Here is a 25,618-nt window from a genome sequence, read left to right as displayed (position 1 = left end):
CCTGTTTTAACTTGTCAAATTGTTTAATAAGCTTTTAGCCTATTTAAATTATTTCTTACTGTTTATAAACTGCTGAAATTGTTTATAATATAAACTGGTGAAACTGATTTTATTGAATGCCACCCTCATATTGTATACCACCCACATGCAATAGGAGGGTGGCATGCATCTTTCCCTGTATGAGGGTGGCATATACAGGGAAAGATGTAAATATTTTTGAAATGAATATTAATAATAGCATTATTCCTCTTGAAATGATTTTATCATTTGCAGAGTGAAACAAACAGAAGACAAGGAGTTACTGGGACCACTCTGCCTCATGTTGTATGTTAGTATTTAATTTTTGCACTGCATCTTGTTCAGTATACTTTAGGATATGTTTCCTCAGTGTGTGGTTTTGCTCTGGAGAGCCAGATGCCACAAAAGAATCTTGGACCTCCACAGACCACCATTATTGTTGTTGTCATTTTTGTGTACCTTCAAGTCGTTTCCAACTAATGGAGACCTTATGCAGAACCTATCATGGGGTTTTCTTGGCAAGATTTGTTCAGAGGAGGTTTGCCATTGCCTTTCCTTGAGGCTGAGAGCGTGTGACTTGCCCAAGGTCACCCAGTGGGTTTCATGGCCAAGCTGGGAATTGAACCCTGGTCTTCAGAATTATAGTCCAAAACTCAAACCACTACACAACACTGTCTCACTACCACTGGTAGTAGCACTGTTAGACCTTACAGGTTGAGTCTCCCTTTTACAGAATTCCAAAATCCAAAACTGTCCACATGGGTGGCTGAGACAGTGACACCTTTGCTTTCTGATGGTTCAGTGTACACAGACTTGTTCCGCGTACAAAATTATTAAAAATACTGTGTATTGAATTACCTTCAGGCTATGTGTATATAAGGTGGGCATGAAATACAGGGGCTCCCCACATTCACTGGGATTAGGTGTGCAGGACCCCTATGAATGTGGGAAAACCCCAAATAAAAACAACCACTACTTTTTTCCCCTAAGAGAAACCTCTCTAGGAATCTTCATGTCCTCCAACGCTTATCTATGGTTAACATCTGGCAGAAGCTGACCATAGAATCGCATTGGAGGACCTACAAATATCTAGAGAAGTGGTTTATCTAGGAATCTCTAGGTCCTCCGTTGTGATTTTATGGTCAACCTCTGGCAGAATAGGGCTGGAGGACCTAGAGATTCTTAGAGATAATATATTAATCAAATCCATGAATAATCAAATCTGCAAAAGTCAAAGCCACAAATGTGGGGGGTTAACTGTATAAATGCATCTCGTGTTTAGACTTTGTTCCCATCTCTAAGATATCTCGTTATGTAGAGGCAAGTATTCCAAAATCCAAAATCCAAAACCATTCTGGTCCCAAACATTTTGGATAAGGGAGACCCAACCTATTAGCATTGAGAGCCAATGTGGTGTGGTGATTGAGACCAGCATTCGAACCCTGCTCAGCCATGAAACCCACTGGTGACCTCGGGCAAGTCAGATGCTCTCAGCTTCTGAGGATGGAAAAAGCAAACCTCCTCTGAACAAATCTTGCCAAGAAAGCCCCATGATAGGGTTGCCATAAGTCAGAAATGACTTGTAGGCATGCAACACACGCACACACATCCTACTGGCCTGTGTTTAAAAGCTTTCCCTCACAATGAGGAACCTCCTCCCTTTCTTTCTTTTTGTGCCACAGTTCTGCTGTCATAGCAACTTGTGTTGTTGCTGCTTTATGAAAGGCACACCAAGGAATGGAAAAATGGGGGTGGGGGAATACCATGAAAATCTGGAAACTCCTCCAACAGCCCCACCTGAATTCCTAAGTAACTCATACTGAAAATAACCCTGGGACAATGAAGACACAGGAGGAGAAACAGCAACTACATTTTCCTTTCAAAAATAAAAATGAACTAAACCCACACAGATTTGTTTTGTTTTTTTTTAAATCCAAGTAGTGGATGGCGGGTTAGTTTGATGTGGAAAGAACAGCAATCTTCAGTAAATGCTTTCCAAATGGGGTTGGAGGGGACAATTCCAGATGAATGAAAACACCTTGCAGCCCTAGTCACCATAGTGGATATTCAGGGGATCATGGGCGATGCAGTGCGGAAACAGTGACTCACCCCTGGCCTAGCACAAGACTAGGAACGGTGTGTTAAATGTATGTTCTGCCTTCCCTCCAAGGATCTCAAAGGGATGCACATTTTATCTTCACAACAAATCTGAACAAATCTTGCCAAGAAAACCCCATGATAGCTTTGCTTTAGGCCCCGGATCATTGAATGAGCTTCTTGGATACATAGAATTCAAACTGTGGTCTCTTGTACTCCACTATAGTTTTGGGTCTAAAACTCACATCATTCCTAACAACGCAGCTTAACTTTCAGGCTTTTAAAAACAGAGTTGCCCACTAATGAGTCTTTAAAATAAAATAAAAAACTCTGACCTGATCCTGTGTTTTACCAGCAACTTGCTTTACAGCAATGATCAGGTGAAACTTTTCACAGCAAGAGAAATGAACATAATGACCAACAGGCATATCTCCCTATAAACCTGTCTTAAAGACATTGTGTATGTATGTACCTTCAAGTTGCCTGTCAATTTGTGGCAACCCCATGAATTTCATAAGGGTTTTCTTAAGCAAAGGACACTCAGAGTGGTTTTGCCAGTTCCTTCCTCTGAAACATGGTATTCATTGGCAACCTCCCATCCAAGTCCTAACCAGGGCTGACCCTGCTTAGCTTCCAACATCAGACAGGTTCTGGTGCCTTTAGGGTTACTGCTGGGTTATTCTAAAAGTTAAACCCTATTTAAAAGTAGTAGTTGTACTGACAATGATACCACTTTTGGATTTGAAACAGGCATCTATCTGTCAGTTTGTTGCCTACAGATATTCCATAAATTTAGCTTCTTATTAGGGTCACTAGCTTTTTAACCAGTCACTGCAAATGTGATTTTTATGGAAACTCAGTATGCAGATCATAGCAGGTAATAATGTTTTTCTTCATGATGCAAAGATAATTCCCCCCCCCAATTTTTTTTTAAACCCAATTAGATTTCAGTTCTTTGCTTTTGATATCCATAAGGAGAAAACACTGAGATCAGCCTACATGGCTTCTGTGTTCCTGAATTCACTGTGGTCTGCTTTAATTTTTGGACTGTCAATGATCATGATGGTTGAAGGATTTTGCACTCCAAAAAAGCAACCTTTCTTACATCGTGTCAAATCTCTTCTCAGTCATGATTCATCATGGAACTTTAGATCAGTATCTGCCTCTCAGCGCAACTAAGAGTACATCCGTGTCACACAATTATTCCATTGTGATACCACTTTAACTATAATGGCTCCATCCTGTGGAACCCTGGAATGTGGAGTTTGGTGAAGTACTGAGAATTTTCTACTAGAAAGCACTAGTGCTATACAGGAATCCTAAGTACCTCACCAAATTACAAATCCCAGAATTCCATAGTGATGAAGGTGCTGCCAAACTACTTGTACAGTGCGGATACACCCCAGTGTATGAAAAGATGATAGGTTTCTTCAGTCCAAAACACACTGCAGAAATAATCCAGTCTGAGACTGCTATAAATGCCCTGGCTCAGTACTAGGGAATCCTGGGAATTGTAGTTTGTTGTGGCACTAGATCTTTCTTAGAGAGTAGGCTAAATGTCTAATAAAACTACAGTTCCCAGAATTCCCTAGCATTGAGCCAGGGCAGTTAAAGCAGTCTCAGACTGGATTATTTCTGCAGTGTGTTTTGGACCTTCCTCTTCAGTGCCAGGTGAAAGGAGCCCTTTAATCTGCAGCAGTAACTGCAACTACAGATTGGAAGCAGTGTGTGATATTTAATCCTGGTTAACCTGTAACATGAAAGTCCATAGTGCTGTTTATGAGGCTGCTTCCAAATAAAGATTTAAGTTGCGATTGTCATGATTCAGTCACATACTTTTTACATAGCATCATCCAGGTCTAATCCTCTCTGTTTTCTCAGGGCTGCTCCTGTTTCCTTCCAGAGAAAAGTGACTAGGGAATAAACCAGGGTAGACGGAGGCTGCATCTACACTGGAGAAATAATCTGGTTTGACCCCGCTTTCACTGTCCTGGCTCCATGTGATGGGATTTTGGGAATTGTAGCTCCGCTCTGGTGCCACAACAAACTACAATTCCCAGACTTCCATCACATGGAGCCTGGGCAGTGAAAGCGGGGTCAAACCGGATTATTTTTCCAGTGTGGATGGGGACTGAAAATTGTAATTTAGAGGAGTGGCTTTAAAGCCATGCTTCTGATGTGGGGACCAGCAATCCTGCCTCCATCCACTGATCCATGGGCCACCATTTTGGGTAGCACAGCCTTAGAGCTTTCTAGCAGACAATTTTAAATAGTTCATGAAACTACAGTGGTAGAATTCAAAGATATAGCCGTGTTAACCTGTAAAATCAGTATGTAGAGAGATTTTGGAGCACCTTTGAGACTCACCGGAAGAAAGAAGTTGGCAGCATGCCCTTTCGTAGACTTAAGCCAACTTCCTCAGATGGATTTCTGAAGACGTATACTTAAGTCTAGGAAAGCGCATGCTGCCAACTTCATTCTTTCAGTGAGTCTCAAAGGTGCTCCAAGATCTCTTCACATACTCATGAACTACAAATATCAGGAATGCATAGGGCAGACAGTTAAACTATGAATCCCAGGAATCCTTAGGACAGGCAGTTAAAGTGTATTGAGCTGCATAACACATATGCAGCAAGCGCTCAAATTCGAAAAGAGGGATGATCACCTCCATATTATTGGATTGCAGCTAGCCAGCATAGCTAATGATGATGATCCTTAAGAGCTGCATGTTAACAATCTCTAGAGGCCCACAAGTTGTTTGCATTTATTAATGTAAACCACAATATGAATCCACTGAGGTGACAAATCAATGTCAATGACTTTTATTATTTATTATACACATCCTAACCACCCAGAAATTGCTCCCATGCTGTCTTAAAGGAGTAGCTGTCTTTTGCACATTGAAGTATGGGAATCATCTTGGACAATTATCAAACAGTAGGAACTAGCTCCTGAATTCAAAACCAAGGCAGGCTGGGCTGGAGTTTTCTTGGCAGGTTTCTTCAGTGTGTTGGGTGGGTTGTCATGGCCTACTTCTGAGGCTGAGAGAGTGTGACTCACCCAAGGTCACCCAGTGGGTTTCATGGCTCGGGATTCGAACCCTCGTCTCTGGTGTCATAGGTCAAGGCTCAAATCACTACACCTTGCTGTCTCCTCTGTATGTGCATCCTTCAGATAGAGAGCGTTTATATGTGTGTGTGTTCCCTTATAATATATATACATATATATCTTAATTTGATATGTAATTACATATATTATATTATATAGTATATATAATATATATGTAATGTATATGTTCCCTTACAATATATATGTACATATATCTTAATTATATATATATATATATGTTACATAATATTATATTATACATTATATATGTAATATATATGCAATATAAATGAATATATGTGTTTGTATTTAAACATATATATATATTTCCCTTATATCTTAATGACACACACATATATATATATACACACACACTGTATATTACATATTATATTATATATATGTAATATAAATGAATATATATATATATACACACATATTCCCTTATAATATATATATATCTTAATTTTATATATATTATATATTATATAATACATTATATATATATATATATATATATATAATATACATGTTAATTTTATATATATATTACATATTATATTATACATTATATATAGAATATATATGTAATATATATAAAGATGTGTATGTGTATATATGTATATATATGCTCCCTTATAATATATATATATATATATATATATATATATATACACATATATATTAATTTATATATTACATATTATATTATAAACTGGAGGACTATTTTGAGCAGGACTAAGAAGCACGAATTTATATTTATTATTATTATTATATGTCTAGCTATCCATCCATCCATTCCCAGAGTCAGTCTGTCTATTTCGGAGCCGGGTCCCCTTTAAGAAGTAGCCCCGCCCCCAAGGTGTAGGGCGGGGGCTTCCCCCTCCGGTGACGTCAGGTACCCCCATTGATAAAACCACCGGGATTCCCTCGCCGCCGGTCGAGGAAGAGAGCGCGCGCTGGAGGAGAGGAGGCTCCTTGGCTGCTGGGCGCCACGTGTCTCCGGCAGCAGGGAAGGAGAAAGGCGGCAGCGGCAGCGGCAGCGTGGGAAGGCGAGAGCATGGAGCCGGCTTGCTTCCTCTCGGCCCATCCCTTCCAGGAGCCCGGCATCATGGCTCCGGACCTCTACCGCCAGCCTCCTCCTCCTCCGCCTTCGCCCCAGGGCCAGCCAGCCAAAGCCCCCGAAGGAGCCCGCATCATCCGAGACCCTGTCTCTGGCCGGACCTACAGCAAAGGCCGCCTCCTGGGGAAGGTGCGTGGGGTGCCTCTCTCTCTCTCTCTCTCTCTCTCTCTGTGGTTGTGATGGTGTGTCTTCCAGCCGTTCCTGGGGCTGAGAGGGTGTGACTCCCCCAAGGTCACCCAGTAGGCTTCAGGATTCGAACCCAGGACTCTATAGGCTTTTAGAGCCTGCAGGGCTGGCCAGATGCCTTTCACCGTGAAGGAGGAGGGCAAGACAACACAAAATGGAGGGCGTCACCAAATAAGCGCCAGGAGAAGGGTGACCAGGCGTCCTCCTTTTCCAGCCCGTGTCCTCTATTTCAGCCTCCTGTCCAGGAAGAGCGGGGGTTCCAAAGTGTTCTCCATTTTGAGCAAGACTGATTATATAGACAGTATAGACTCTGGGATGGATAGGAAGGAAGGAAGGAAGGAAGGAAGGAAGGATAGCTAGATAGCTAGAAAGGAAAGATAGACTCTGGAATAGATAGATAGATAGATAGATAGGAAGGATAGACTCTGGGACAGATAGATAAGATAGATTCTGGGATGGACTGATAGCCAGCCATATAAATATAAATTTGTGCTTCTTAGTTCTGCTCAAAATGGAGGACATTTTGAAAAAGTTAGGTTTCTATTAGCGTTTTTGAGCTTTTTTGTTTGGTGGTGTCCTACATTTGTTCTTCACCGTCCTACATTTTGCGGGGCTTCCTCCTCCTCTGCTGTTATGGCAACTGTCACCCTGCCCCTAAAGTTACCCTATCACACGGCTTTTGGGGGCTGAGAGGATGTGACTTCACCCCCCCTCAAGGTCACCCAGAGGATGTCCATGGCTGGGCAGAGGGATTCGAACCCAGGTCTCCAAGCTCAAAGTCCAACAGCACCTTGTTGTGGATCCTGGCTAGAGTAGACCCATTCAGTCACTGGGATTTACACATGCTTTGATCAGATGTCCTTACGGCAAGGGAGGAAGAGGCACCGCAAAATGGAGGACTGTCAAGAAAAAGGGAGGACCGAAGAACAGCTCAAGACACTACTATGAATACAAATGAATGCTTCATAGTGATGCTGCAAATGGAGGACATTTTGGAAACACCTCCTGGACAGAAGATGGAAATGGAGGACGTGTCATGGAAAAGGAGGATGCCTAATCACTCTGATGAAAATGGGTAGCCAAATAGTAGGTAGCCCAGGTCTTCATTGTAATGGGAGATGGGACAGTGTGTTGTGGATACTGGCCAGAGTAGACCCATTCACTCACCAAGATTTACCTTGGCTCTGCATTCAACCATGGACTGAATAGGTTTGCCTTGGATGATGCCAACTAAGAGGATGCCAAGCTGTAGGTTTGAAGGACAAGGTTTACTCCCATCAACAAAGAAGATGGCTTTGGGTCACAGTAGGTAACCTCAAGAGGTGCCACAAAAAACTACAGTTCCCGGGAATCCATAACATGGAGCCATGGCAGTTAAAGTGGTGTCAATCTGGATTATTTCTGCAGTGCGGATGCAGCCAATGGCTCTCCCCATAAGGGCTTCTCCTCTCAGTCAGTGTGCCTCCTTTCCTCGTCCTCCTCTTCCTCAGAATGCGTGCCCAGAATAGCCGCAGACCTAACCGGGAGGACAGTGGATCTGTTGCCATCTCTTCCTGGTGTCTGACTTCAGGGTGAACGGGTGTCCTCGTCGCAAAGGAGGACAAGGCACTGCAAAATGGAGGACATGCCTGAAGAATATGCATTACAAAAGAAAAAGCTCAAAACACTCCCTAGAAATGTGAATCCCTGCTGCAGAAAAAGGACATTTTGGAATTCCTCCTGGACAGAAGGTGGAAATGAAGGACCTGTCCTGGAAAAGGAGGACCTGTGGTCACCCTGGCTAACAGGGGCCCTGAAGGGATCGCCATACTTGTGTCTGTGTCTTCCTATCAAGTTAGGGCGACCCCATGCATGTCATAGGTTTTTCTTAGGCAAGGGATCCTGAGAGGTGGTTTGCCACTTTCTTCCTCTGAGATACAGCCTGCAGCAACTGGGATTCCTTCTTGTTAATGATGATGTTGATGTTGTGAGCTTTCAAAGCCTTTCTGACTTGGCAGCCCGAAGGTGAACCTAGCATGGGGTTGTCTTTGCAAGTTTCTTCCAAGGCAGGGTGAGCAGAGGTCCTCTGTTTCCAGGACCTGTCCTCCTTTTCAACCTTCTGTCTGGGAGTCATTCCAAAACACCCTCCTAAGAAGTATGGATTGATCTTTATATGAGAGGGGTTTTTTTTAGCATTTATTAGGTCATGTCCTAATTTTTTTTTCTTGAACGCTTGTTGCCTTGTCCTCCTTTGTGGTTATGACATCTGATCTCCCTGTTCAGAGGGGGCTTGCCATTGCCATCCTCTCAGGCTGAGAGAGTATGAGTTCCCCAAGGTCACCAGCGGGTTTCCATGGCTGAGTGGGGATTAGAACTGATCTTCAGGATCATAGTCCAATGCTCAAACCATTGCACTGCACTGGCTCCCTAGGCAAGCCAAAAACATGTTATTGTCCCTGTGAAATTTCTTTCCAAGCAGCTTCTTCCCTTTCCCTGTCCTTATCTGATGGCTGCCTCAATGGTACTTGTCCTTCCCCGCTCCTCCAGTTTCGATCCACCCGAGGCAGGAGGCATGTCTGGACACGATTCTTTCCCTCCCAGTGTATATGGGACCAGTTACAGATGTGACACTAAAACACCATTGCCCAGAAGCTATTCCATCTTTTCGGTTCTCACTGATTTGCTTAAACATTGCACCTGATTCCTTTCTTCCTGCACCAGTCCTTCTTTAAATTAGGAGCCCCTTTCACTTGGTATGATTTCCATCTTACTTAATCAGGTTTTTCTTTACTTAAAGGAGAGGAGAGTCTTTAAAATAAGATGGAAATGCTGGCAAGATAAGAGTGATGCTACTCAGTGGTGTGGGCAATGGCTGGGGTTGCAAGTGTGAAATAAAATTTTCTGTCTTTTCAAAGTACCAGTACCACAAACTAGGTTCTGTTTCCCAATATTTTCCCAAGTCGGTTGTTGCTCCATGGAACATAGCACTGAAATACTGGCAGTATTAATCAACCAAATATTGATGATATTAATTAATATCATAAATAATACGTTCCCCATGGTTGTGTAACAGGATGCTTAAGTCCTTGTCTTTCATGCTCTTTCGTTGTCATTGCTAAGCTTATAGCACAATTTTACTCCAAGAACTCAAGACAGTTTCCATGGTTCTTTTTCTCAATATATCATCACAAATAACCTTTAAGGGAGGTCAGACGGCTCAAGTTCATGGGGTAAATTTTACAGCCCAGTGTGAACTAGAATCTAGGTTTCCCAGGCCCAAATCCAACACAGTAACTATCCTACAGTGTTCAGTGTATGACGGCTATCCTTCAGGGAAGATTTCACTTTTTTACCATTGTCCAGGTTTTGGTAGATTAACTTGGAGCCAAGCTGCTTGTGTATGTTCAATGGAATGGGCCTTAGACTTGTGTAATAATGCATTGACCTTCAGGAATGCCTTATTGTGCATATAACTTATGCCTTAGCTGGCATAAGATCATTCATGCCCACTCTTGCTTTGACAACATGAAACACAGTCTGTGAGTCAGAGATTTTTGGAGAGTGAGGTGGCAAACCTATAAAATTGGAAACTTGTCTGCTTCATATAGAACCGTAGGCTCAATCCAAATTTGTTTAGATCCCTTTGTTGCAGGGATGGGCAAAATGCAGCCTTCCAGATGTTGGACTGCAACTCCCATTCCTCACCTTTAGTCTTGCAGGCTAAAGCAATTAGGACTGCCTTTGTGTAGTCCTAATACCAAAGTAGGTTTTGGCGCAAGAAGAAAAACCAAGTGACTATTCCTCAAAATTTCCATCTGTTTGCAAAGAACTAGTATAATGCAACTGTTGGACTTGGATCTGCATGGCTGTGTTTTACGTCCAGCTTGGATGAAGCTTTTTGAGCAATCTTATTGAATGGCCACAAATTCAGCCAGACTTTCTTCACAGGGTTGTAAGGACAGGGGTATCCTTGCATATGATGATACTAAGATGAGACACATAAAGGAAACAGAAGTTTAACAATGTTCATTCAGAAGTGGCAAATTACTTGTTTAATCATGGTCTGAGTCCTTTGTATTTGTAGTATTTATTTATGGTGTAAAACTTTTGGTTTTGAAACTGACATACATCATATGCCTTGAGAAGCATATTTAGAAGGAGCTTGAAGCCCCATGAATTTGCTAGAACTGGAGAACTGGAAGGGGATCATGGCCTTTTTCTAGTGAGTAGCAAAGGAGCCTTCTGTATTCTTTCCCCTTCAGCGGCCAAGTGCTTCAGTAATCATTCCATGGAATCTGTATTACATTTTACAGCATTGTTCTTGGGCAAATGCGAATTTTGAAAACATAAACAAACCCTGCAAAGGCCTGCTTGGGTTTGTTTTATTTTAATAACCCTGGTTTTGTTTTTTTGGGAAGGTCATAACTGCACATCCAAAAAAGCCAACATATGTTGGATTATATATTGCATGAAATGCTGATCATATGTGAGTTCTAGTTTCCCAGAATGTTCATGTGCATTGTTGCCTTGGGGGCCTCTCCTAATTCAAATGCCCGTTTTTTGACTTCTAAAACATCCATGCTCATTGAGCAATCTGTATAATCAGATTTCAGAATGGGTGGGAAAAACCATGGTATCATTTCCCCTGGAAGCCTCTGTATTCTCCATGAGCAAAGCTGGCATTGTTCCAGATATCATGCCTCGAGGGAGGGAAGGAGTGCGTCCCTTGGTTGCTTTTGCCCTACATCAAACAATGTGATGTGTCATATGGAAAATCTGCTCATTGTGTTTGGCAATATGTTGGCACTTCTAAACCCAGTTGTGTTAATGTCAAGTTTACAATAAATTTGGCAGTATCTGGAGTTCTTACAGTACTTACTGCTTTTTTACAAGACCTTTTTGAAATAAATAGTCAGAACTGTTTCTATGATGATGTCCAAACAAAGTAGGATTCTCTGCTGTAGAGAAACTGGTTCTTCTGTGTTAAAAATGTGGTATAGGTGTCAGGCTTGTTTCGAGTAAGGTGTATCCTGCAACCAAGGATATACTTTCTTCTTGGCTAGAAAAACCTGTATCTACAGTCATTTCATTATTGGTTGTCCTACAGTATTTGTAGGGCTTAACTACACGCTGCTGAAAACACCTGGGTGTGGGGAAGTCCAAAGATGGAAGTACAAATTCTAGGACTATGGGAAGTGTGGTGTGAAATGAAATTACACTTTGGCTACATTTTAAAAACTGGATGCAAAAAAAAAAATGATCTCAGAGGAAAGGCTAAATATATATTTCTGTATGAAATGTTCTTCAGATGTGTGGCCAGATGGCATGATCCACATTTTGATTTGTGTGACTTTTCTTTTAGACTTATGAGCAAGAGTTGGAAGGTGCTTCAGAGGTCAACTCTCTGCTCAGATGGTTCTCCTACTTTTATTTGAATAAGTTCATCAAAGAAGAGCCCATTGCAGCTGTCAAAAAGCTTGTCCTTGTGAAGTTTTCCTAATGTTCAATTGAAATGGGCTGCCTTACAAATTCTACACAACAGTTCTAATTTTTCTGTAATAGAATAATTCTGAAATATTAACTTTCTATCTATCTGGTCAGTCATTTGGATATTTCATGGCTGCTGTCATGTCCCCTTAATCTTCTCCAAACTATGTATGGGCTAAACACATACAACTTTAAATAATTTCTTGTAGGATACCAGACTTCTTACTATCCTAATTTCCCTAAATTAGTTATGGAAGGCTGCATCCACACTACAGATGCAATGCAGTTTGACACTGCTTTAACTGCTGTGGTTCCATGTTACAGAATTCTGGGATTTGTAGTTCTGTGAGACTTTTAGCCTTTTTTCAGATCTAGTGCCACAACAAACTACAACACCCAGGAGTCCATAGTATAAAGCCATGTGAGTTAAAGCAGTGTCAGACTGCAATATTGTTGCAGTGTAGATCTTGACTACCCAGGTGGACAGGAAGCAATGAACTCCTCACTATCCATATAGCTTACATTTTCTCAGATTGGATAGAATTTTAATTCTATTTAGTTATGCTGTTGGCTGAGGTTGTGTGTCTTCAAGTCATCTGTTGACTTATGGTGACCCTGTGAATTTTATAATGTTTTCTTAAGCAAGGAATACACTCAGAGGTAGTTTGCCATTTCCTTCCAGGGTTGCAACTCAAATATAATACAATGCTGAAAGACTGAAATGAGATGAAAGTACTACTCATGTTTGTAAAAGTTGACCTTGTGTGGATATTTATTGTGATTGTAAACCGCCTCAATCCTATGGGAAGAGGTGGAATATAAATTAAAATTTATTATTGTACACCACACTCTTCTTTCCTCTGACAACAGAGTGCTGAAAAGGGGCATGGTGTTATAACCAATGTCTGTTCTTTATGACTTGTAGTAAAAGCAGTAGTTGTGCTGAAGCTGTCTTCCTGCCCGCCCTCCCCTACAAAAGGACTAAGGGTGAACTCATGATTAGTTATGAATAGTCTTGGCTCCCATTTTGTTATACTTTGCCTTAGGCAATGAGCCTGTAATTTCAGGCATATGCTAGATGTTTCCCACACTCAAAATACAGGATGATATCAGTCATGGGGCAGTTATATTCATGTGAACTCATCCTTCCTGAGGCTGAATTCCATCGAATCCTAATTGTGTTTGCTTGGTGTTTGTGGGCTACAGCTTTTTGACAAACGTACCTATTTCTGGTTTTCATCTCTGCTTCCTGGCATTCATTTGTTGTGACGAAAAATATATGGACTGAGAAAATGCAGATTAGCAGGCATATGTTTGACAAATTATGAGTCTTTGTTCATCTAGGCTGGTGGTTCTCATCCTTTGCTCCTTCAGCTGCTTAGGACTTCATTTCTCTGAAACACTAGCCAGCATAGGCCATAAGGGATTCTAGGATCAGGAATCCAAAACATCTGGAGAATCAAGTTGAAAATCCCTAGTAGACCAGTGTTGTCTGCACAACATTGTACCATCAGTTCTCCAGGCAAATGACCATTCCCACCACTCTTAGTAATCAGACTTGGAATTGCCTGCATACTAAGCATCTGCTCTATAACCAAGTTAGCCCTTCCAAATCGGGGAGTTCCTATTTTGTTACCTATTAAACTTTCAATGAATCATTCCGTCTCTACAGTAACTTGTTGAAAGTTTTCTCATGTTTTGTTCAATCATTAGTTCTAACATCTGTCATTAAAAGTTTGAAGCTTCTTCATTAATACTTGTAAGTTAGGATATGATATGTGGAGGAACAATACTTGAGTTAAATTTCCTCAGGATTGCCATGGCTACTATGTTGTATTCAAAATGTCCAATGAATGATGAAGGTGCCTAGGAAAAAAATGAGTTATTCTAAGACACCCTTCACAGGAGTGGCTGTGTCTCAAGGGACAATAAACAGCACATTTCTGTGATTGTCTTCTAATGGTTGCTTCCTTTGTTTATAGGGTGGATTTGCAAGGTGTTATGAAGTGACAGACCTCTCAAGCAACAAGACCTATGCAGTGAAGGTCATTCCTCACAGTAGAGTGGCCAAGCCACACCAACGGGAGAAGGTAAGTGACCTTAAGGCTTGAATATAGAGTAAATAATTAAAGTGATGGACTAAACCAGCTTCATCTGACTTGATGTATTGGACTGTGAGTTTCATAATTCCCCAGTATAGCTGGTTGGGAGGTAGGTGCTGTAAGTTGCAGTACAACACATCTGGAGGTCCCTGAATGGAACAAACTTGTTGATTTTTTATTGCTTCTTCCAGATCATAAATGAAATTGAGCTGCACAGAGAGCTGCATCATAAACACATTGTGAAGTTCTCACATCACTTTGAAGATTCCGAGAACATTTATATCTTCCTCGAACATTGCAGTAGAAAAGTGAGTCCCAATATGACACACACAATCTCTGTCTCTCTATGAGGACTCTGTGTCTCCCTGAAGCACATTTGATCTCACTTGTATCTGGTTGGTTCGATGCTGTGCCCAGTGGCCTTTAACACAACCTTAGCTTCACCCAAGTCATAGGATTATGTGGTCCTTTAACCACCTTACTCAGTAGGGCTGTGACCCATGGGTAGTTGTGGCAAAAAAGTGGTCGACATGCAGCAACAGAAATGAAACTTGTGGTACAGTTGCATTTAATTATTACTCCAGGTTGGGCTCAGTGTGTTATTTTATAATTGTGTATTTTATATTCCACTGAAGATATCTTCCACTCCATATGAGAGTTTAAAGGACACTTTTCTATTATGTCTAGAAATATTAGGAAAAGGTGGTATTGATTACTGCAGTATGGGCAACTGTGGGTCTAGGTTGTTTTTCATGGAGTCAAAGCAGCATAGTCGACACTGCTGCTGGCAAGCATTGTCCAGAAGCACTCAGAAATATGTAGGTCAGCCTTACCCTTCACTGCACCCTTACAAACTGATGTAGAAATGTTTACTTCCAAGTTCCTTATGGATACTTGATTTGCTTATTAGTAGTTGATATTCTGCCTTCTTGTTTGTCTTGCTCACTTATTTCTTTGTTGCATACGTGGGATGGTGGCAAAATTCTGTACACACAACCCATATATAATAATCTGTCACACATGCCCTCTTGGTATGGGAGTTGAGGTTGTCCTGCCTAACAGTTAGGTTGTTTTAGGTATTGCTTCAATATTTGTAGTTCAACACTTTGTAAACAATAAGTCAGGCACTGGCATTTTAATAGTTTTAGCTACTCTGGGGTAGATCAAAGCTGGTATTAAACTGTCCAGCAAGGATTTGGTTGTTGGAACAGTGCTTATATAGATAACATCAAGGATCATTTCCAGTACTTAGCATGGCAACTGCTTTTGTTAAAGGGAGTTTAGACGTTAAAGGGAGCTTAGACAGTTGAGATCTGACAAGATTCTCAGTGCATCTCAACATTTAACTTCAGCTTGCTTCCTTCCTTTCCCTGCCATGTGCTTATCAATTTTGCATATCTAATCCCATATGCAGGCCTCTCACCAGGTTTGTGTGATAACTTGATTCCCTTTCATTGTGGTGTAACTGGTCTAATATGGTTTCAGAAATTGCCTTGAACTTCTGAACACCCACATGTGTAAAGGGCATATTGATGAAAATCAGTGGTATGCACAATTAGAACTGGAAAAGACTTATTTTGGTAAAAGCAGCAAAACAGGGTGACATATTCATAACTCAGTTTAGAAGTTCTATGTACATGTGGAAAGATGCCAGTTGCGGACAAAGACCGAGAGAGATAAAATTCCCCTCCACTTATCCGAGCTACCATTATGAATGGGAGCATCTTTTGCATCAGTTCTGAATAGGAGCTTGACTAAATGGCTTCATGTTAAATGCTAAAGAGAAGCCATTTATACTTGATCTTCTCTTTGGTTTTAGTTATATCTGCTCTTTACTCTGAGCAGTTGAAACTGGTATACATGGTTCTTCCATCAACTATCCTCACTACAATACTGAGCAAATCCAGTGGCTGTCTGGAGCTCTGAACCTGAATTTCTCCACCTGTTAACAGTTTTACTCACTAGACTTCACTGCTCTTGCATGTAATTCACTAGGACAATTAGCCACCCCTGAATAAGAAGTTGGCTGCAAAATAACTTCTCAGTAATAAAATCTTTCTTTCCCTTTCTAGTCTTTGGCACATATTTGGAAATCCCGCCATACCCTTCTGGAACCAGAGGTTCGTTATTACCTCAAACAAATAATCTCTGCCTTGAAATATCTCCACCTCAAAGGAATCCTTCACAGGGATCTTAAACTGGGTAAGTAAAACATGGCTGAATTAATGCTCAAGTAGTGGAGTAAAATTCACCCAAACTCTCTCATGTAATGTAATTTTTGTCCCTGTAGAAGTTTTGAGACCTGAGCAGCTGCCACTAATCTCTTGTATCTGGGTTCCTAGATGTTAGGACTTGAATTTCTGAATTCAACTGAATTGAAATTCTGGAATGCACAGAACGTTGGTGGCTTCTGGGTGTAGAAGCAGGAAAGGAAGTGTATTAGAGATTGTTTTATAATCAAGTTTAATCAACAGGACTGTGATATTTTTTCTGTTGGCAGGTAATTTTTTCATCAATGAAAACATGGAACTGAAAGTTGGAGACTTTGGGTTGGCTGCCCGGCAAGAACCTGCAGACCAAAGAAAAAAGTAGGTGGATCAGTATTCTTTGCATTCTCTAAAAAGATTAGAGGAGTAGTAGTAGTGAAGAACATTCTCTTACAGTGCTTCCTTGTCCTGTTGCTCCATTTCTTTGCAGCTGTGTGATTTGTTCTCCCCTCCCCCACTATCGGACTGCATCAGGGACAGTGGGACTTGCAATAGACTCCATTGCTTCAGCTTAGAATTTGGTGTCCAGATAAACAATGTAGTTACTGTATGAGCAGTTGTGTCTAAACCAGAGGCTTTATGTTTGCACAGGGCAGGGAAACAAAGGCAAATTTATCTTGGGTTGTGTTTCATGCAAACATTAGCTGCTGTAGTTGCTGGAATAGGCAACCATACTGTGTGGAAAGGAGCTGGGGAATGGGGCAGGGAAGGCAAGTTTTGCTTTGGTTTGCTGTTTCTGCAGTGTGGCAGTAGGACTGTGAACCTCTTGTTCTGATATATTAAAGTTGGAGGTGGGAGGGAAAGTCTGAGAAAAACCCTAGTGCAACCAAGGTAACTCACAATGTGTATTTGTTTTGCTTTGCACCCCAGGACTATTTGTGGTACCCCCAACTACCTTGCCCCAGAAGTGCTACTGCGACAAGGACATGGGCCAGAGTCAGATGTGTGGTCTTTGGGCTGTGTCATGTAAGTCCAAAAGTCAAACTTCACAGGAATGGATATTTGTCTCTACAGTAGGCTTGCAAGTAGTCTTTAAGTCTGTTTCTCTTGGAAAGCTCCTTTTTTTTTTTTGTACTGTTAAAAGAAGTTACTGTATTCTGTGACAGTGTAACAGCAAACTTAAGTTCTGGCATTTGAAATACTGGATCTACACTACATCAAAAACTTAGGGTGGGCAAGATGTTCAAGAAGCTAAATTCAGGCTCAATTGAAATTAAATTAGTGAAAGTCCAAGAGTCCAAATTCCAGCCACAAAATCCAGTTCCAAACAAAGGCTTTCAGTGTTGCCAAATAAGATAATCAGCATTTGCAGTTTCATGGGGGTGTTGTCAGGTAGACACAGACTAGTACTGTATGGGACTGTTGACGGGTGGAGAGTAACTGAGTAATGTCTGCTAGCCTCGAATTTCTGAAAAGGATATAGAAAGAGGAAGGCATCTTTCTCAAGTACTTTGGGCTGCAGAGGATCTTGCACAACCTTATATTAACTCCCTGTTGCTTTCTTTGAATGTTGGAGCTACATTGACAGTGTGGCAGGAGCATGGCTTGAATATAGCCTGCACCAGATTTTTAACCAGAACAGTTTATCAAAAATCCTTATAGAAGGCAGTGTGTGTTGGCGGGAGATAGCCGTTACCTGATGGAAAAACTGATGAGTGTCTCCAGTTGATCCCATGATGGCCTTTAGTCACCATGGATAATTCTGGAATTCAAAGTTATGAACCTGTTTGAATAGGCAAGACTGGAGCCTGGGAGAAGCAGGTGTCCTGATCTGCAAAATGGATGCAAACTATTTGTGTCCTAGACATACATTGCTAGCATGACTTACTTGTCCTTGGAGGTCCAAACTAACCTTTGAAAATAGCTTGGTTGTCTTTCTGGGACTTATATAGGCAGATAGATTAAGAACAAAGCAGTATACCTACTGGAACTCAAAACATTGCATGGTTACTATGGGTTTTTCATAATCTATTTGTAATTTCTTCAGAACAAATGGAAAAGGAGGTTGGCTCTGTGGCGTGCGAGTGATTACTAAATGCAGGTGTTTCTTAGCAGCTTTTCAGAGCATCTCTTTAAAAAATAAAAATGATTTAAGCTGTCAGTTCTCTCTACCTTGGTTAGCCACAGCTTCCTGCTAGCTTTCACAAGGCAGGAAATGGAAAATTTGTCTCGAAGGCAAGAGTTGGGGAGGAGATTGAGAGTGGTTTTGAATGAGGATCTGCTTAACGAGAGATGTTGCTATCCTCACCTTTCCAATCCTTGAGAAGACCCAGAACCTTTCCAGAAAGTGGTTCCTAAAAAAGACATTTAACACTGATCATATTGGAAAGGCAATCACTTGCTCGCTGGACATGCCCCTAGTCTGCAGTACATGCAGCAGCAGCATTGCTTCATAAAGTCTAGTACAGGGAACACTTAATGCAGGGTGTTGCCTCACATCAGCTTCCACTATAGTTGCTGCTGAGTCATGTGCCAATAAAGAGCTAGTCAGTGTTGACAGCTGGGAACTGGTATCCTTGATTCTCCTCGTGGTATCACTCACAACCTCCTCTTCCCCCACCCCACCCCTGCTTCTTCATAGGTATACCTTGCTATGTGGAAATCCCCCTTTCGAAACTTCTGATCTCAAGGAGACCTATAAGTGTATCAAGCATGTCACATATACACTCCCAGCATTCCTTTCCATGCCAGCCAAGAACCTGCTTATGGGCATCTTGAAACGGAACCCCCAAGAACGTTTCACCCTGGAGGAAATCTTGGACCATGACTTTTTCACTAAGGTAAACAACTGTCTTCCTTTTACATTTTGGGGCACTTTAGCTTCTGATCTGGCCAGGGTCTGACTAGAAACATGAGTTGCTACAAAACATGGCCTGCCATGGGGTGTGCCTACATCCTTTATTTGGTATGCTGTCCTTCTAGAGGCAAAGTCATCAGGTGAAGCCTATTGTTGGGCTCCAGCAGGATAGAGATGGCAGCATTCCTCCTAACAAGGAGGTTGGTTGCTGGATTGCAATTTAGATAATTACATCCTGTTTCTAATTAATACTTATCCACATATATCATTATTCTTTGCTCTGGCCTGTGTTGCTGGGCAGTTTAACTGTTAGGGCTTTGTCAGAAGTGCTTCTCATTTAGAGAATTTCTTCAGCGTCTCTTGTAAAACACCCCAGTGTTGAAACCTGGGTGAAAATGACCCAATCTTGTCAAGCTGTAGCAGGGATGTGAAAGAATTGCTGGTGGGCTGTCCAAAAGTTTATGTACAATCTGTTCTGTTTTTAATCTGAATGTTGCTATCTGTTTACACTTTCTAGGGTTACACACCTGATAAGCTCCCACCCAGCAGCTGTGTGATGGTGCCAGAACTGAACCCTCCCAATCCTGCCAAGAGCTTGTTTGTAAAGGTCACAAAGACACTCTTTGGGAAAAGGAAATCCAAAGGTAGGTTGTGTACTGTGCTCCTGCTCTAGAGGCCAGCTGATGTTCCTAACAATACTTTCTAGTATCTGCTTGCCTTCCATTTATTTAGATCTAGGGTAGTAATCATGCAATCCTCCAGATTTTGGACTGCAGTTCCCACTAGCCCTAGCCAGCATGAAGAATGCTGGGAGATACAGTCCAATAATGATTCCCACATTTGGTTTAGATGTGGCCTGGGGATTGAGGGCTTGGCAACAGAGTAGACATTGCCAGATCTTTTGTCACCAGAACTTCAAAAGGTGAAGGAAGGAGGATGTAAAAGAGATCCCTAAATGGACTATGGCCAAGTCAGAGCTCCTTGCTACAGCTTTTCTGTTTGACCCAGCATAGCTGTCATTGCTACATAAGACCTTTGATTTACTTAATAGGATAGCATAAAGAGGTTTCACTGTAAAAAAGATTAAGTCCCTCTTTTCCTTTTCTAGTTAAGAAAACTCCTTCTGAAGAAAGAGATGACATCTCCAGGTTGGTCACAGGCCTTGTGAAGACCTCTATCTGTAGGCAACTGAGCCACAAAACGGTGGAAGGGAATGAGGTAAAATCAACTGCAGGAATTTGACTGGGTTGTTGGTCTCTTTTGGGGGTGGAAAGAATGCCAAGGGAATTTAGCAATTTGACAGTTGCTAAAACTGTCAGTCAATAGGATGCCACAAGACATCTTTTCGTTTCACCTTAGGTTACTCCACTGAGCGGTCAGGGCCCCAGCTCTAGCCCAGTAGACACCTTAGCTGAGGAGGGCTCACAGAAGTCCATCTCCCGGTCCATTCGTGGGACAATGGCCAGCAGCTGTGAAGGTAAGGAGCAGCAATGTCTCAAATAAAAGCACACCCTTATATTGGTATCTGTGGTCTGAAATAATTATTCTTTTGGAAATTGATGTAGGGTGGGAAATTGGCTTAAAGAAGAAAAGCAAAAAGAAGCATGTCTGTGTGGAAAATAGGGGTCTGTGGCCAGTATGCTTTCTAGAATTGTAGCTCAAGCAAACTATTTGGGAATGACTGGAGGAGCATAGCTTCTTCCTCTTAGTGGGTACTATTAGCCAGGATGTACCTACCATTCTTAGAGGCAAGGACACCAGTTGGTGCAGACAAGCAGGAATGGCTTTGTAGCTTACACCTGGCTCAGTAATTATGGACTAAATGGACTTTTGGCTTGATCCAGCAGGTCTTACGGCTAGGCTAGGCTAGAAGCAGCTTAGCTGCTCAGCATGGCAGATTTGGGTAAGCCAAATCCAGCAAACCAATTTTGATGGCAATTTTCCATTAGTAAGGGTCTATCTTCCTGCTGCTGTTAAGTGACCCTTGGCAAGAAAGGATTGTGTTGTAATATAAATAAATCATATTATTGAAACCCTGAGTAATTGGATCTTTTGTCAAATATGTTTCTGCTTCCTTTTTAGTATTTGAAGACTGTGCAACAGCATCAGGTGTCATTGAATCTGCGATTGGGCTCCTGAAGAATTGTCTCTCTGTCATGCCACCAGGTAATTTCTCGGGGTTCACAAGCCTTGGGGGTGGGGATGGAAGAGAGGCTGCCATATCACTTAATATTATGAAGAGATGGGCCAGAAGAAGGAACTCACAGCTTATCTCACTTGCTTACGAAGTTTTAAGTTAAGCTTCAATGCCTTGAGATACAATACTACAAGAGATAATGGAAACAAGAACATAAATTGGGCAGTTAGCTTTGGCCTGTACACTCTTATTGACTGGCTAAAATGGTCATTTGCATCAGTGTTTGAATTGTAAAGGGTCAGAGAACATTTCATCCCCACCCCTGAGCCTACTGTTTTTAGAAAGTGACAGGTTTGTGTGTGTCAAGATTTTGCTAAAATAGGAGTGTCAGGTGGGGCTTCTGGGTTTAACTTAACTAGTGATCTGCAGTAAGGTCTTAGAAGAGGCAGAAGACTTGTCATGTCATAAAATTTGTGATGTCAAAGCAAACTTGACACTTATTCTAATCTATCATAAAAGAAACAACTGCTTTTACAGAGCACCCGGAAAGGGAGGAGCATATAAAATCAAAAAATGACCAAAAGACACACATTTTTGTCCTTGAATTTACCACTAGAATGTTTGCTTCTTACCATGTAGATTTAGGATCCTAGAATGAGAGCAACCTGCAGCCCTGGATATGGTGCTGCAAGAGACAAGATGGGCCAGGTTCATATTCCAAGTATGACCTCTTCCCTCTCATCCCCATATTAGTAATATTTTAGGAATAACCTGTAGTACTTCAGTCTCAAATACAAGCATATTAAATCTTTCCCCCCTACCTTCACTTAAACAGTATCTTTGTTCACTATCCAGCTGAGAGGAATCCTGCCTCCCTAGCCTGCCATGAACATTTCGTCTGGGTGAGCAAGTGGGTGGACTATTCAAACAAATATGGCTTCGGCTACCAGCTCTCCGATCGTAGCATTGGTGTCCTCTTCAATGATGGAACTCACATGACACTCTCTGCCAGTTGGAAGTGAGTGAAAGAACCATATTGCTTGGCAGGGGTTTGGTGGACTTGGGGGTTTGAGACAGTGGACACATGACACCCAGTCAATGCAGCTCCAGGCCTACTAGTCATCTTCTGGTGTGGTGAAGCAAAGAGTGAGATAGGAAAAACAGAACAGATCCATGTGGCTGAAACAAACTCAGGTTTTTCTGCATTTGGTTTTTTGCCTTGGGCAAAGGCAGAACTTAAGAACCCTCCCATCAGAGGATAGCTCTCTTCCATGAGCTTCAGCTCCAGATTTGTTCAGGCTGCTTAGTACAGCAGGTGACTTGTTGCTGCCAATCATGATTGTGACTAGAAGGTGTTATTTTCAGGTTCTCCAAAATGAATTGTGTTCACCTATCCATCTGATGTTGCCAGATAGCATGAGATGTCTGTCTAGTACAGTCATGGCTGTGTAGCTAACTGAATTCTTGCCTTTCAGGAAAGTACGTTACAACCTGACAAACAGTAAACATTTCTCCTTCCTGGCTTCAGCAGTTCCTGAACAGCTGCAGGGACAGATGAGTGTCCTGCAGTACTTTGTGTCTTACATGGAACAGCATCTAATGAAGGTGAATAGCTTGGCATAGTGTATATTTAGTTACAAATATATATTTGTTTACTGATAGCAAACCTGGATGTAAATTGACTGGCTGGCTCTTTAAACTGCCTCCTAAAGTATTTTAGATCTTGCATTAAGTGATGCAGCTAGAAACATTTAGATCATTATTCTTGGTTTGCCAGGCAGTGGTTAGAGTCTGTCCAAATATTAATCATGCATGCAGTAACTATGTTGCCTGTTCCTATTTGCTCTCAGATGCTTTGCTGTGCTCATATAAAAAAGCTGTGGCTTTTTCATACAGTTAAGGAAGTCTCATCTGTGGGATAAGCATGCTAATCCTCATGACAGGCAGTTGGCCTGTATCACCTGCCCCTTGTCTCCTAGTGCAAGAAAAAGAGTTGTTTGTTCCTTGCATTCACTGAGTGCTGAGAATGGTCTTTATTTACAACTGCCTTGAACTGCTGAGGCTGGTTCAGACCAGTCATTTGTTGACAGGTGTTCTAACTTCACTGTCTCTCATTAAAGGGAGGAGACTTGCCTAGCATAGATGAAACTGGACAGGTGCCACTTCTACTTTTACAGTGGGTGAAGACTAACCAGGCCTTATTGATGTTGTTCAGCAATGGAACCTTGCAGGTAAGTAAAGTCCCCAAGTCCTTCATGCCAACAACTGGACCTGCATCCTGCCTTCTAATCCAGCTCTCTTTAGAGAATCTGTATAAACTAGCTTCTCAACTTCAGCACCTCTAAACCTGGTACTGCTTCACCACAGAGAGGCCTACTTACAGTTTTTGAGTGTGTTCTGTTCTCTTCCTGTCTTTGTTCAAGTTCTGAAAGATGCTTTCTGTGGAACGCTTCCGAACTTGGCTTCATGCCTGGCAGTATGCCTTGGCTTCCTCTGCAGTTCTAAGTGGAAGCTGGAGATTCAAATTAAAATCCATGCTTAGCCATCAAGATCACTGGGTGACCTTGGGGGCAGTCACTTTCTCTGAGCTTAAACTCTGAAGAGAGAGTGAGCATGAGCTAGCAACTGATAGTAAAATCAATTGTGATTTCCAATGGGTACGGCTTGCCTGCTAGGTGCTAATAGACATTAGCAGTGAGCATTAAAGAGTGTGTCTTATGCATTTTTTCTAGGTGAACTTCTACAATGATCATACCAAGGTGATATTCAGCAAACCTGACCACTCCTGCCTCCTTACCTACATAAACCGTGACAGGAATTCCTACACCTACAAGCTTAGCAGCATCGCAGAATTTGGATGCTCACCAGAGCTTCAGCATCGGCTCAAGTATATCCTCAGACTGCTACAACAGCGAACAGATGCTTAAAGCTATAGAGAAAGACTCTCGGTCTCCTTGGAACTTTTTAGTTCTTCCAGAAACTGTTAATGGTTTAAGAGAGGGCAAGTCTAGATCCCAGTGGATTCTTCTTCAGTGGATGCTTAACTCCTCTGGAAGAGAAAACTGTCAAAACCAAAACTGCACATGTGCAGCTCTGAGCCACTCTTTTGGACCCATCAACTTCTAGATGCCTACCACCAACTGCCTCTTCTTTTGTTTCCCCCTCTTTTATGAAGTCGGGGTGTGTGTGTGTTTCCCACTTACTTTGATGTGACTGCTCCAGTCCACAGTGGAGAGAAGGTATAGCAGCAGATGCCTTAAGCTTTATTCCTGTGTAGTCAGTGCACAGTTGGTTGTACACATAGTGTTACAGGGTGAAAAAGGGAGAGGGGCAGATAACTGTGCTCCATACACGATATGGGGAATGACATAGGGTAAATAGGGAGGGAAATGACAAGTGTTCATTTAAAATGGCTTCTAGGGTTTCTGTGTGGTGCCTAATGCCAAATATCTGGTGTGGAATATGGCATCTTTTCAGAGCCTGATGGGTAGAAAGGCTTGAATTCCAGATTGAGTGACTGTTCAATTGTGAGCTGTTCCAGGCCCTGGCAACACTACCACTATGTCCTCTGGACTACATTGTGCTGCTTGGAGTTGCATCACTTGCCAGTTCTCACTTGGCTATGACTCATGGACCAAACAAGAAGGCTGTGAATTTGGGAGTGGCTACCAGGGGAGGAAGTATAGCCTGTGCTACAGGGTGGCTGTAACGGGTGATGTTTTCTTACCAGGGAGCCAGGCAAATGGCTTCCTTGCTCTAGCTGTAATGAAGTTACAAACTTCAGGTGTTAGTTGGCTATTGTGCCAACTCTCTGCAGGAATTGGCAGGGAGGAGCTGCTACAACTCAAAATTTGGGAAGATGGAGTGTGGTTAAATCGGGAAGTTCAGGCTTCTAGTGCTTCCTTGAAACATTTGAGGCTGTGATGGTAATAGAATAGTAATTGCTGTTAGGTAATGAAACTGTTACACTAATTAGGCAAATGGGACTCCCTTTTTTGCTGAAACTGTGAATGCCCTATTTGCCTCAGTTTCTCAGCTGCTTTCATCCCAAGATACAGCAGAGGGATACCGTTAATTGCCATGGTGCAAACTTGAACAGCTTCAGTAAAAGCTGCTCACTTGGTGTTTTGAACTTGACAAGACTGTTGAGCTGTGGAACCTAAATGACTTAAGATTTATTTATGTATTTATAAACTATTTATTTTGCACCTGTTTCCTGTCAATCATGCATACCAGATCTCCTGAAACCCAGCAGTTTTGATGACAATAAAACTCATTTTTATTAAAAAGCAAAGAGAAAGTACTATTCCAAGTTGT

The 25,618-nt window shown here is 41.9% G+C and overlaps 1 protein-coding gene across 1 annotated transcript; it reads left to right on the top strand.

Annotated features, from left to right (window-relative positions):
* Nucleotides 1-6,200: 6,200 nt before the first annotated feature.
* On the top strand, nucleotides 6,201-25,569 carry PLK3 (polo like kinase 3). Its single transcript, XM_089515039.1, has 15 exons — nucleotides 6,201-6,475; nucleotides 13,981-14,088; nucleotides 14,292-14,408; nucleotides 16,173-16,302; nucleotides 16,601-16,688; nucleotides 17,238-17,333; nucleotides 18,949-19,147; nucleotides 19,682-19,808; nucleotides 20,273-20,382; nucleotides 20,524-20,641; nucleotides 21,247-21,330; nucleotides 22,157-22,319; nucleotides 22,777-22,906; nucleotides 23,422-23,532; nucleotides 24,034-25,569. Exons 1-15 carry the CDS (start codon nucleotides 6,284-6,286, stop codon nucleotides 24,226-24,228), a joined length of 1,968 nt encoding a protein of 655 aa, XP_089371165.1. The 5' UTR covers nucleotides 6,201-6,283; the 3' UTR covers nucleotides 24,229-25,569.
* The last annotated feature ends 49 nt before the right edge of the window (nucleotides 25,570-25,618 follow it).

Source organism: Sceloporus occidentalis, unplaced genomic scaffold, assembly GCF_023333645.1.
Source record: "Sceloporus occidentalis isolate IW3139 unplaced genomic scaffold, rSceOcc1.0.p SCAF_3, whole genome shotgun sequence".
Taxonomy (NCBI): domain Eukaryota; kingdom Metazoa; phylum Chordata; class Lepidosauria; order Squamata; family Phrynosomatidae; genus Sceloporus; species Sceloporus occidentalis.
This window is presented reverse-complemented; position numbering and strand designations above follow the sequence as displayed.

Excerpts from the sequence above, each read along its gene's own strand:
- PLK3 (XM_089515039.1), top strand. The coding sequence starts at position 6,284 with ATGGAGCCGGCTTGCTTCCTCTCGGCCCATCCCTTCCAGGAGCCCGGC. Across the intron at positions 17,334-18,948 it reads TGGTCTTTGGGCTGTGTCAT|GTATACCTTGCTATGTGGAA; the intron begins GTAAGTCCAAAA and ends GCTTCTTCATAG. Across the intron at positions 21,331-22,156 it reads TCTCTCTGTCATGCCACCAG|CTGAGAGGAATCCTGCCTCC; the intron begins GTAATTTCTCGG and ends TTCACTATCCAG.